A 12,801-nucleotide genomic window follows, 5' to 3' on the forward strand; every position below is an offset into this window, starting at 1 on the left:
AGTCCGCACTTGGGACGGGCGCCCAGCATCCACTACGGACTACGAGAAATAGATTTACCGGTGAGTAAAATCTTATTTTCTCTAACGTCCTAGTGGATGCTGGGGACTCCGTAAGGATCATGGGGATTATACCAAAGCTCCCAAACGGGCGGGAGAGTGCGGATGACTCTGCAGCACCGAATGGGCAAACTCAAGGTCCTCCTCAGCCAGGGTATCAAACTTGTAGAACTTTGCAAATGTGTTTGAACCCGACCAAGTAGCAGCTCGGCAAAGCTGTAATGCCGAGACCCCTTGGGCAGCCGCCCAAGAAGAGCCCACCTTTCTTGTGGAATGGGCTTTCACTGATTTTGGATGCGGCAATCCAGCCGCAGAATGAGCCTGCTGAATCGTGCCACAGATCCAGCGAGCAATAGTCTGCTTTGAAGCAGGAGCACCCAGCTTTTTGGATGCATACAGGACAAACAGCCAGTCAGTCTTCCTGACTCCAGCCGTTCTGGTCACATAAATCTTCAAAGCCCGGAATACGTCAAGCAACTTGGAATCCTCCAAGTCACCAGTAGCCGCAGCAGAGCCGGATTAAGAGGGGGGCCCTGGGGATAAGTACCCCGGGCCCCTTTTTTGAAAGGGCCCCCCGCTGCCACCACAGATCGGATCTCTGGTCCGATCTGCGGCACTGCGCTCCCGGTCCCATCTCCCGGCGCTACGCACAGCAGATGAGCGATGGCTTTCCCCAGCGGCTCCCGGCTCCCCACGCTAGCATTGAAAGGCTGGCCGCTGGTGCCGCACGCAAGGAGTGTATACAGGAAAGGACAGCTGAGCGGCGGCTCAGCTGTCCAATGACTTGAAGAGCAGCAGCCTGCGGCTGGGCGGGCAGGCTGCAGGTTCAGTCAGTGAACAGGAAGGAAGACAGCGCATCGAGGCAGCCAGCACCCAGCCAGCAGAGTAAAAAAAAGGTTAGGTTCTGGGTCATCTCGTGTATAATATATATATATATATATATATATATATATATATATATATATATATATATATATATATATATATATATATATATATGTGTGTATAAATGTTTTCTAGAATGTAGTGCTGCGCTCAATCCTGGCTCCTATGATTAGTTTGGTACTAATGCTCTATGTACAGTGAATTAATAATATAAGGTGAATACTGAATGTTTATCCCTAGATTAGAGGTAATTTAAAGATGAATAGCGTAGGTGATAATATTACGTAAATAGATGGGGACTATTACGCAAAGGGTTACTGCGTTTGACAGACTACAGGGGTGTTACATGTATGTACAATTAGCTTGGGTACGTAAAGGATTGCAGTGTTTGACAAATGACAAGGGGATGCGGTCAACATCCCTCTGGACGGGATCCCGGCGGTCGAAATACCGACGCCAGAATCCCGACCGGCACAATCCCCACATATTCTCCCTCCGTGGGTGTCCACGACACCCATAGAGGGAGAATATAATAGTGTGCCGAGCGTAGCGAGGCACCGTGCCCGCAGCGTGGCGAGCGAAGCGAACCCGCAAGGGGCTGCGTTCCGCTCCCCACCCCTGTCGGGATTGTGTGGTCAGGATTCCGGCGTCGGTATTTCGACCGCCAGGATCCCGTCCAGCGGGATTACGTACTGATCCCATGACAAGTATGTGCCGTTATCTTAGGTAGTGAACGTACCAATGTTGTTTATTATAGTAATAGGCTAGAATAAGCTCATGAAAAAGAATCAAAAAGTGAAAATGAAATGAAAATAAATAAAATTAATGTAAAATAATGTCTCAAAGTTCATCAAGTCTAAATTGCAGATTGTGGCGTCCCACACATCTGTTCGTAGTAAGTCTTTCTTAATTAAGCAATGGTAAATGTGAAGATGAGTTAATGCAATGTCCTCCGGGGTCTTCATGATGAAATGAGCTAACAGGTTAAAGCCCCCGCCGCATACGGACGAGGAGAGGAAGCCGGTGACGGAGCGCGGTGGACAGCAGGAGAAGGTGACAGGTGAGTCTCCGTATGCGGCGAGGGTTACACAGCTGGCTGCTCCGTAGAGCGCTATCTGAGTTTTCCCCCCTACGCTAGACAGGTTAACCTCTTAAACCGACCGGCTCCCAGGGAACGTCTATACTAGGACGCAGTACGGGGGGGCTGGGGCAAGAAAGGATAGCCCAGTCCGGAGCCCCTTTATCCTACTTATGCTTTAACCCGTTAGCTCATTTCACCGTGAAGACCCCGGAGGACATTGCATTAACTCATCGTCACATTTACCATTGCTTAATTAAAAAAGACTTACTACGAGCAGATGTGTGGGACGCCGCAATCTGCAATTTAGACTTGATGAACTTTGAGACATTATTTTACATTAATTTTATTTATTTTCATTTCGTTTTCATTTTTATTCTTTTTCATGAGCTTATTCTAGCCTATTACTATAATAAACAACATTGGTACGTTCACTACCTAGGATAACTGCACATACTTGTCATTTGTCAAACACTGCAATCCTTTACGTACCCAAGCTAATTGTACATACATGTAACACCCCTGTAGTCTGTCAAACGCAGTAACCCTTTGCGTAATAGTCCCCATCTATTTACGTAATATTATCACCTACGCTATTCATCTTTAAATTACCTCTAATCAAGGGATAAACATTCAGTATTCACCTTATATTATTAATTCACTGTACATAGAGCATTAGTACCAAACTAATCATAGGAGCCAGGATTGAGCGCAGCACTACATTCTAGAATTTCTGTAACCAAGTAGGCTGGTCACCAACAAGTGCAGCAGCTCGTCTGCACACGAGGATCTCAGTGCGCAGCTAACCCCAAACAGTGTATAAATGTTTGTGTGTGTGTATGTATATATATGTATATATGTGTATGTACAGTATATATATATTTTTAATCAGAGTGAATGATACTTTATTTGCGTTATAATGTTATTTGTCCCTACAAAGGGGCTGTAATCGCCTCGGCATTTGCACTATTTGAACAAGACCATCGGAGTGCTGCTGTTTTCTTCCTGTTGTAGTGGCATTTGCTCCTTTTTGTATTATATATATATATATATATATATATATATATATATATATATAATTTATATTTTTGTATCTGGCACTCCCTGGACAAATGATACCATTCAACTTGCATCACCTGGATGCCTTCACGTGGTGCATTTGCTTACACCTCTGTATGCAATGCACAAATAGATAGGGCAACACTCCCACATTTGAAAAAGTGAAAAAATTAATAATTTATTTCAACGTTTCGGGGGATGATACCCCGTCACCAGGGCCGCTTGGTCCTGATGACGGGGTATCATCCCCCGTAACGCTCAAATAAATCACACTTTTTCTAATCTCAGAGTGCCGCCCTGTCTGTGTGTGTGTGTGTGTGTGTGTGTGTGTGTGTGTGTGTGTATGTATGTATGTATGTATGTATATATATATATATATATATATATATATATATATATACACACACACACATATACACACATACACATATATATTTATTTTGTATAGACATATTTATGTTATAATATATATGCATGTATAATAATTAGTATTTATTAGTCTTATAAATTAGTGTTATCGTGTGTATGTTTATCGCAGTACTTGTATGCAGGGACGTAGCCAGAACATTTGTGCGCCCCATAGCAACATTTTGAAAGGGCCCCTGTTGCAATGCTCTAGAGCAGGGGTGTCAAAGACAAGGCCCGCGGGCCAAATCCGGCCCGCCAGACCTCGTCTGATGGCCCGCGGTGCCGCCGCCATGAAACCCCCTTCTCCCGAGTGCCCAGCTCGGGGGGGCGGGGTTTCGCGGAATGACGCGATTGCGTCGTGACGTCACGGCGCAAACGCGTCATTCAACGAAACCCCGTCGGAGGAGGGAGAAGGGAGCCGCGCAGACGAGGAGGGAGAGGCGGCTGAAGAGCGGCGAGAACCGCTTCAAATGTAAGTCAGCCCCTCTCCCTTCCTCTCTTTCTCTCTCTCTCCCTCCTTCCACCACCTGCCGCAATGTGTAAAATGGGGACCTGTACCTGCCGCTATGTGTAAAATGGGGACCTGTGCCTGCCACAATGTGTAAAATGGGGACCTGTGCCTGCCACAATGTGTAAAATGGGGACCTGTACCTGCCGCTATGTGTAAAATGGGGACCTGTGCCTGCCACAATGTGTAAAATGGGGACCTGTGCCTGCCACAATGTGTAAAATGGGGACCTGTACCTGCCGCTATGTGTAAAATGGGGACCTGTGCCTGCCACAATGTGTAAAATGGGGACCTGTGCCTGCCACAATGTGTAAAATGGGGACCTGTACCTGCCGCTATGTGTAAAATGGGGACCTGTGCCTGCCACAATGTGTAAAATGGGGACCTGTGCCTGCCACAATGTGTAAAATGGGGACCTGTACCTGCCGCTATGTGTAAAATGGGGACCTGTGCCTGCCACAATGTGTAAAATGGGGACCTGTGCCTGCCACAATGTGTAAAATGGGGACCTGTGCCTGCCACAATGTGTAAAATGGGGACCTGTGCCTGCCACAATGTGTAAAATGGGGACCTGTGCACTATAAAAGGGGGCACATGGCTGGGCACTATAAAAGGGGGCACATGGCTGGGCACTTTAAAAGGGGGCAGATGGCTGGGCACATATAAGGCAGGTGGAGCGGTAAATTTTGGATAGACCTACAGATACAACCGGCCCTTTGATGGGGACCAAACTGCTGATGCGGCCCCCGATGAATTTGAGTTTGACACCCCTGCTCTAGAGAGACACCTTTCCTCAGCATTTGGTAATTTTATGCCCTATAATTGCATAGTAGTGCTTCAGTTAATTTTATGTCCCATAGTTTGTTTTATGAACCATAGTAGTGCCTTACTTTATATTATGTCTTATTGTAGGGCTGCCAGTACACATTATGCCACACAGTACCCCCAATTCATATTATGACATACAGTGTCCTTAGTTTATATTATGCCACATTACAGCGCCCCTTTACCTTTATAACATCCACTAGACAATATGATTTTAATTTTAAATCTTAGGGCCCCCCTGTCTTAAGTACCCCAGGCCCCCCGAAGCCTTAATCCAGCTCTGAGCCGCAGGCACCACAATAGGTTGGTTCAAATAAAAGGATGACACCACCTTTGGCAGAAATTGCGGACGAGTCCGCAATTCTGCCCTATCCATATGGAAAACCAGATAGGGGCTTTTACATGACAAAGCCGCCAATTCTGACACACGCCTAGCCGAAGCTAAGGCCAACAGCATGACCACTTTCCACGTGAGATACTTTAGCTCCACGGTCTTAAGTGACTCACACCAGTGGGATTTCAGGAAACTCAATACCATGTTAAGATCCCAAGGTGCCACTGGTGGCACAAAAGGGGCTGAATACACAGCACTCCCTTAACAAACGTCTGAACCTCAGGCAGTGAAGCCAGTTCTTTTTGGAAGAAAATGGATAGGGCCGAAATCTGGACCTTTATGGACCCTAATTTTAGGCCCATAGTCACTCCTGACTGTAGGAAGTGCACGAATCGACCCAGCTGGAATTCCTCTGTAGGGGCCTTCCTGGCCTCACACCAAGCAACATATTTTCGCCATATACGGCGATAATGCTTTGTGGTCACGTCCTTCCTAGCCTTTATCAGCGTAGGAATAACTTCATCCGGAATGCCTTTTTCTGCTAGGATCTGGCGTTCAACCGCCATGCCGTCAAACGCAGCCGCGGTAAGTCTTGGAACAGACAGGGCCCTTGTTGTAACAGGTCCTGTCTGAGAGGCAGAGGCCACGGGTCCTCTGTGAGCATTTCTTGCAATTCCGGGTACCAAGTCCTTCTTGGCCAATCCGGAACAATGAGTATTGTTCTCACTCCTCTTTTTCTTACGATTCTCAGCACCTTTGGTATGAGAGGAAGAGGAGGAAACACATAGACCGACTGGAACATCCACGGTGTTACTAGTGCGTCCACAGCTATCGCCTGAGGGTCCCTTGACCTGGTGCAATATCTTTTTAGCTTTTTGTTGAGACGGGACGCCATCATGTCCACCTGTGGCAGTTCCCATCGATTTGCAATCTGCGTGAAGACTTCTTGATGAAGTCCCCACTCTCCCGGGTGGAGGTCGTGCCTGCTGAGGAAGTCTGCTTCCCAGTTGTCCACTCCCGGAATGAACACTGCTGACAGTGCTAGTACGTGATTCTCCGCCCAACGAAGAATCCTGGTGGCTTCCGCCATTGCCACCCTGCTTCTTGTGCCGCCCTGGCGGTTTACATGGGCCACTGCAGTGATGTTGCCTGACTGAATCAGCACTGGTTGGTTTCGAAGCAGAGGCTCCGCTTGACTCAGGGCGTTGTATATGGCCCTTAGTTCCAGGATATTGATGTGCAGACAAGTCTCCTGACTTGACCATAGCCCCTGGAAGTTTCTTCCTTGAGTAACTGCCCCCCATCCTCGGAGGCTTGCATCCGTGGTCACCAGGACTCAGTCCTGTATGCCGAACCTGCGGCGCTCGAGGAGGTGAGCACTTTGCAGCCACCACAGAAGAGACACCCTGGCCCTGGGGGACAGGGTGATCAGCCGATGCATCTGAAGATGCGATCCGGACCACTTGTCCAACAGATCCCACTGAAAGATCCTCGCATGGAACCTGCCGAAGGGAATGGCTTCGTATGACGCCACCATCTTTCCCAGGACTCGCGTGCAGTGATGCACCGATACCTGTTTTGGTTTTAGGAGGCCTCTGACCAGAGTCACGAGCTCCTGAGCCTTCTCCTCCGGGAGAAACACCTTTTTCTGGTTTGTGTCCAGAATCATGCCCAGGAAGGGCAGACACGTCGTAGGAATCAGCTGCGACTTTGGAATATTCAGAATCCAGCCGTGCTGTTGCAACACTTCCTGAGAGAGTGCTACGCTGATCAGCAACTGCTCCCTGGACCTCGCCTTTATGAGGAGATCGTCCAAGTATTGGATAATTGTAACCCCTTGCTTCCGAAGGAGCACCATCATTTCCGCCATCACCTTGGTAAATATTCTCGGTGCCGTGGACAGGCCAAACGGCAACGTCTGGAATTGATAATGACAGTCCTGTACCACAAACCTGAGGTACTCCTGATGAGGTGGGTAAATAGGGACATGCAAGTACGCATCCTTGATGTCCAGAGACACCATAAAATCCCCCTCTTCCAGGCTTGCAATGACCGCTCTGAGCGATTCCATTTTGAACTTGAATCTTTTCAGATAAATGTTCAGGGACTTTAAATTCAATATGGGTCTGACCGAACCGTCCGGTTTTCGGTACCACAAACATTGTGGAATAGTATCCCCTTCCCTGTTGAAGGAGGGGAACCTTTACCACCACCTGCTGGAGATATAACTTGTGAATTGCCGCTAACACTACTTCCCGTTCCATGGGGGAAGCTGGCAGGGCCGATTTGAGGTAACGGTGAGGGGGCATCACTTCGAATTCCAGCTTGTATCCCTGAGACACAATCTGTATAGCCCAGGGATCCACCTGTGAGCGAACCCACTGGTGGCTGAAATTTCTGAGACGCGCCCCCACCGCTCCTGGCTCCACCTGTGGAGCCCCAGCGCCATGCGGTGGATTTAGTGGAAGTCGGGGAGGACTTCTGTTCCTGAGAACTAGCTGTATGGTGCAGCTTCTTTCCTCTACCCCTGCCTCTGGCAAGAAAGGACGCACCTCTGACCTTCTTGCTTCTTTGTGATCGAAAGGACTGCATTTGGTAATTACGGTGCTTTCTTAGGCTGTGAGGAAATATATGGCAAAAAATTTGACTTCCCAGCCGTAGCTGTGGAAACTAGGTCCGAGAGACCGTCCCCAAACAATTACTCACCCTTATAAGGCAACACCTCCATGTGTTTTTTAGAGTCGGCATCACCTGTCCATTGCCGAGTCCATAAGACCCTTCTGGCAGAAATCGACATTGCGTTTATTCTAGAGCCCAGCAGGCAAATGTCCCTCTGGGCATCCCGCATATATAGGACAGCGTCTTTGATATGTCCTAGGGTCAGTAAAATAGTCTCCCTGTCCAGGGTATCTAACTCCTCAGACAGAGTATCTGTCCATGCTGCTACAGCACTACACATCCAGGCCGCAGCAATTGCTGGCTTCAGAAGAGTACCAGAATGTGTATAAACAGACTTCAGGATACCTTCCTGCTTCCTAACCGCAGGATCCTCTAGGGCGGCCGTATCCTGTGACGGCAGGGCCACCTTCTTAGATAAGCGCGTTAACGCTTTGTCTACCCTAGGGGAGGATTCCCAGCGTAACCTATCCGTTAGCGGGAAAGGATACGCCATAAGTAATCTTTTGGAAATCAGTACTTTCCTATCAGGGGAATCCCACTCTTTTTCACATAACTCATTTAATTCATGTGAAGGGGGAAAAGTCACTTCTTGCTTTTTCTCCCCAAACATAAAAACCCTCTTGTCAGGGACAGGGTTTTCCTCCGATATGTGCAATACATCCTTCATTGCTATAATCATGTATCGGATGGCTTTAGTCATTTTAGGCTGCAACTTTGCCTCATCGTCATCGACACTGGAGTCAGAATCCGTATCGACATCTGTGTCAACCAACTGGGATAGTGGGCGCTTTTGAGACCCTGACGGCCTCTGAGCTGTAGAATCAGACACGGGTTGAGACCCTGACTGATTATCCAACTTTTTATGCAAGGAGCTCACGTTATCATTTAACACCTTCCACATATCCATCCGGCGGCGACACCACATTCACTTGCACTTGTTCTGCCTCCACGTAACCGTCCTCGTCAAAGATGTCGACACAAACATACCGACACACCGCACACACACAGGGAATGCTCTAATTGAGGACAGGACCCCACAAGGCCTTTTGGGGAGACAGAGAGAGAGTATGCCAGTAGACACCCCAGCGCTATATAACCCAGGGATTACACAGTAACTTAGTGTTTACCCAGTAGCTGCTGTATATGATAATTTGCGCCTAAATTTATGTGCCCCCCCTCTCTTTTTACCCTTTTTCTACCTTGATACTGCAGGGGAGAGCCTGGGGAGCTTCCTCTCAGCGGAGCTGTGAAGAGAAAATGGCGCTGGTTAGTGCTGAGGAAGAAGGCCCCGCCCCCTCAGCGGCGGGCTTCTGTCCCGGGTCTGTGTAATAAAATGGTGGGGGCTCGTACATATATACAGTGCCCAGCTGTATATATGTGTCTTTTTGCCAAGAGGTATCCTAATTGCTGCCCAGGGCACCCCCCCCCCTGCGCCCTGCACCCTACAGTGACCGGAGTGTGTGGGTAGTGTGGGCGCAATGGCGCACAGCTGCAGTGCTGTGCGCTACCTCATGTGAAGACAGGAGTCTTCTGCCGCCGATTTCGATGTCTTCTTGCTTCTGCCGGCTTCTGACTTCTGGCTCTGCGAGGGGGGCGGCGGCGCGGCTCCGGGAACGGACGACCAAGGTTAAGATCCTGTGTTCGAACCCTCTGGAGCTAATGGTGTCCAGTAGCCTAAGAAGCGCAACCTAGCCGCAGTTAGTAGGTTTGCTTCTCTCCCCTCAGTCCCACGTAGCAGAGAGTCTGTTGCCAGCAGAAGCTCTCTGAAAATAAAAAAACCTAACTAAAATACTTTCTTATTAGCAAGCTCAGGAGAGCTCAATAAAAGCACCCAGCTCTGGCCGGGCACAAATTCTAACTGAGGTCTGGAGGAGGGGCATAGAGGGAGGAGCCAGTGCACACCAGGTAGTACTAAATCTTTCTTTAGAGTGCCCAGTCACTTGCGGAGCCCGTCTATTCCCCCATGGTCCTTACGGAGTCCCCAGCATCCACTAGGACGTTAGAGAAATATAACTGAATGATTGCAATCTCTTCTGGGCTCCTTATTACTACAGTGTTCCAAAGACACTGTATCACCCTTCTGGCACACAACAAGAACCCTGAGTCTTGCATCAAATTCCTGGTCACAAAACAGCTGGAAATAGTTTTTATGACTGGTCCTGTAATGTGACTTTCCTGCCCGGAGGAAATTCTAGACCCATTTTACTTAGATGCCTGTATTTTATACTACGTTTAATTCTAGATTACTCTCAACTGCACCACGGTGAAAGAAGATGGTGATGTCTTTTATTGTATATCCATATGACAACCATTATTAACATTTATTTAGACAGGATAAGTATACCGCCCATCGCTCTACAACTGGGAACAAACACTGAGAGGCATAACCATGAGAATCCTGCAGGATGACAAACCCAGAGAAATAAAAGTGTGATACATGCGGATAAATATAAATACCACATATTGCATATGGGTCCAGCAAGATTGCAATAGACAATATTCTTTAGTGGAGCTGTATGACCCTGTCATAGAGCAACGATGGTCTGTGGGTCAGAAGGTGGTATGAATATAGAAGAAGGAATAATTGTATGTTTTCAGGGAACATGTAGACGGGTGGTAATTAGGCCTTAATAGCGGAGGGGATTCGGTATGAGATACCAGCTATTTAGAAGGCAATGTGTTTCTTTAGTGTGTCTGAGCTGAAATTGTGGTCGACAACTGTGAGGAAAGAGTAGCTGGAGCCAATAAATCAAGGTGTTTTGCGTAGTCTTGATTAATATGTGGTGCTACCAGATCAGGACAGAAGACTATAGATCTTAGGGAGAGGTGGAAAGATTTTGAAAAAGAATAGAACTGAGGTACGGGTTTGGGGAGGCTGAGTTAAGTTAGCGTGCAAAGAGGTTAAAGCGGCGGAGAAAGCTTCCGGGTGATAAGGTGATGATCTGAGAGGGCGGATGGACTATTAAATGAATCTGAAATTACTCCGGAGAAAGCAAGGGTCACGGCAGTGCCCATCACAGCGGCTAAAAGAGTCAGTCCACTGGGAAAGACAACATTGCTCAATGGAGCCACAACTATAATCAATCAGGATATTGAAATCACCCAAGACGACTTGTGGGATTTCAGAAAATAATGAAATAGGGGATCTAGGAAGAAACATTTTATTGCACAGCCGAGTTTCCCCGAACTAAGGTACTAATTAATTCACCTGTGAACAAGCACGGATAGCCTTCAAACCTGGACTATAATGGTGGAGATTGGGAAACTCTACTTGCAGGGTAGAAAGCTGAGCTAAAGTTCCCAGGATTCTTCTGGCTAGGGTGCAATTAGCAGCTGACAGATGATAATAGGGTTTAACAAAGGCAGTGTGACATAAAATCCCAGCCGTACTTTACAATATTTTCACCTCAGACACTAATGTCATATTCTTTGAAGTGTAAAATAAAGAAAAAAATAGAGAGAATAGTAAACAGTATTTTTAATTTATCAGCCTAAAGTAAAATAAAAATCACATTTTGAGAAAACAGGTTTTTCATACTATAAACAGCCTAAACTGGCGGGCTGATGGAAGCAGTATATAATGATCCCAAATACACTGTCTGTAATGTTTGATTCCATACACATTTATTCAGGGTATTTTATAAGAGCGCAAGAATCTGAAAATGTTTAAAAAGGTTTTTGAAAAAAACAATCACCTTATTCCATTAGAAGTCATTAATCTGGATTAAAAAAAAAATACCTTCTCATTTTTTCCTGTACTTTCTTACGGAAATTGCAGCTTCTAGGGTTTTTATAATAGTTCTCTGATCTATTCAGCTGGCACAATGCTGTACTTTTTTTTTATGTGAACATAAAGGATTAATATGAATGAGAAGTCATGCATATTTAGCAATATTCCTAAAGACAGGCACATTCAGAATAAATGCAATATGCATACACTATGTAAAAGCATAACCATGTCAGGGAAACATAATGCAATATATAGTGCTCGCATATATGTCATGTGAACCTATAGTATATGTATACATGCAGTGTAGCTAGAGGTATACTCAATTGATGCAGCCACCACACTCCATGACCTCCTATAGTCATTCCGTCTCACCTTCATGGCTGCAGGCAGAGTAATATTATCCTATGTGCAGGTGTGTCACTCTCCGGCTCCACTTCTGTGCGGGGAACTCATCCACAGCCTGCTCAGCATGTAAACACCGGTTCAGAGGGGGGCGGAAATGACGACACGCTGGTGTGATGTCAGGGCAGCGGGAGGAAGCGGCCATCTTGTGTGTGGCACTGCAGCATGTTAGCGGAACTGATTTCAGCACCTTGGACAGCATCCGCTGTAGCTAATGCTATTGGATTGTGAACAGTAGTTTAATCACTGACTGGGATTTAAATATTTATTCTATATTTTGTGTTTTCTGAAAAGCACGTATAGTTCGATCAAGTGAGACTTTTAAAATAAATACATTGGTGCTATGCATGATATTATTTACATTGATACATTAATATATGATGCATATGAATTATTGATGACTACTCATTAGCCTTTGTTCACTGTTGATTTGTTCATCAATGTTTTAATGAACATGATTCCAAAAGCATATGCTGGGGGATATTCAATGAGATTGGAAGTATTTAAAAACACATTATTACACAATATTCTATTTTTTAAAGTCCTTATTATTGATGCAAAAATCTCTTTTTTTAAAATCCGTGTTTGCCGCCGTCCTCTATTTTCTTTAGATAGGATAATTTCCGTTTTTATTTTTTTTAAGTGTTTTTACATGAAAAAATGCTGAAACTACCACATAACATTTCAATAATATACATTTTAATGTAACATTAGTAAAACCGCTGCTAGTTTTCACTCATTAACGTAAAAAAGAAGTTTTAAGTGGGGAGACAAATAGTGACATAGAGGCTGATTTCGAGGGGAAAGTCCATTTTGCAGACAGACATTTGTTGCGA

General features: G+C 46.2%; 1 protein-coding gene across 1 annotated transcript in view; it reads right to left on the bottom strand.

The window, feature by feature from the left end:
- The window catches only part of LOC134968822 (transmembrane protein 263-A-like), a 358,912-nt gene extending 346,849 nt beyond the window's left edge, over positions 1 to 12,063 (bottom strand). The window contains exon 1 of the mRNA XM_063944329.1: positions 11,936 to 12,063. Within this exon, the coding sequence (XP_063800399.1) occupies positions 11,936 to 11,941 (6 nt within the window). The 5' untranslated portion in view covers positions 11,942 to 12,063. The remainder of the gene's footprint in view (positions 1 to 11,935) is intronic.
- Between the last annotated feature and the right edge of the window lie 738 nt (positions 12,064 to 12,801).

Source organism: Pseudophryne corroboree, chromosome 11 (genome assembly GCF_028390025.1).
Source record: "Pseudophryne corroboree isolate aPseCor3 chromosome 11, aPseCor3.hap2, whole genome shotgun sequence".
NCBI classification, from domain to species: domain Eukaryota; kingdom Metazoa; phylum Chordata; class Amphibia; order Anura; family Myobatrachidae; genus Pseudophryne; species Pseudophryne corroboree.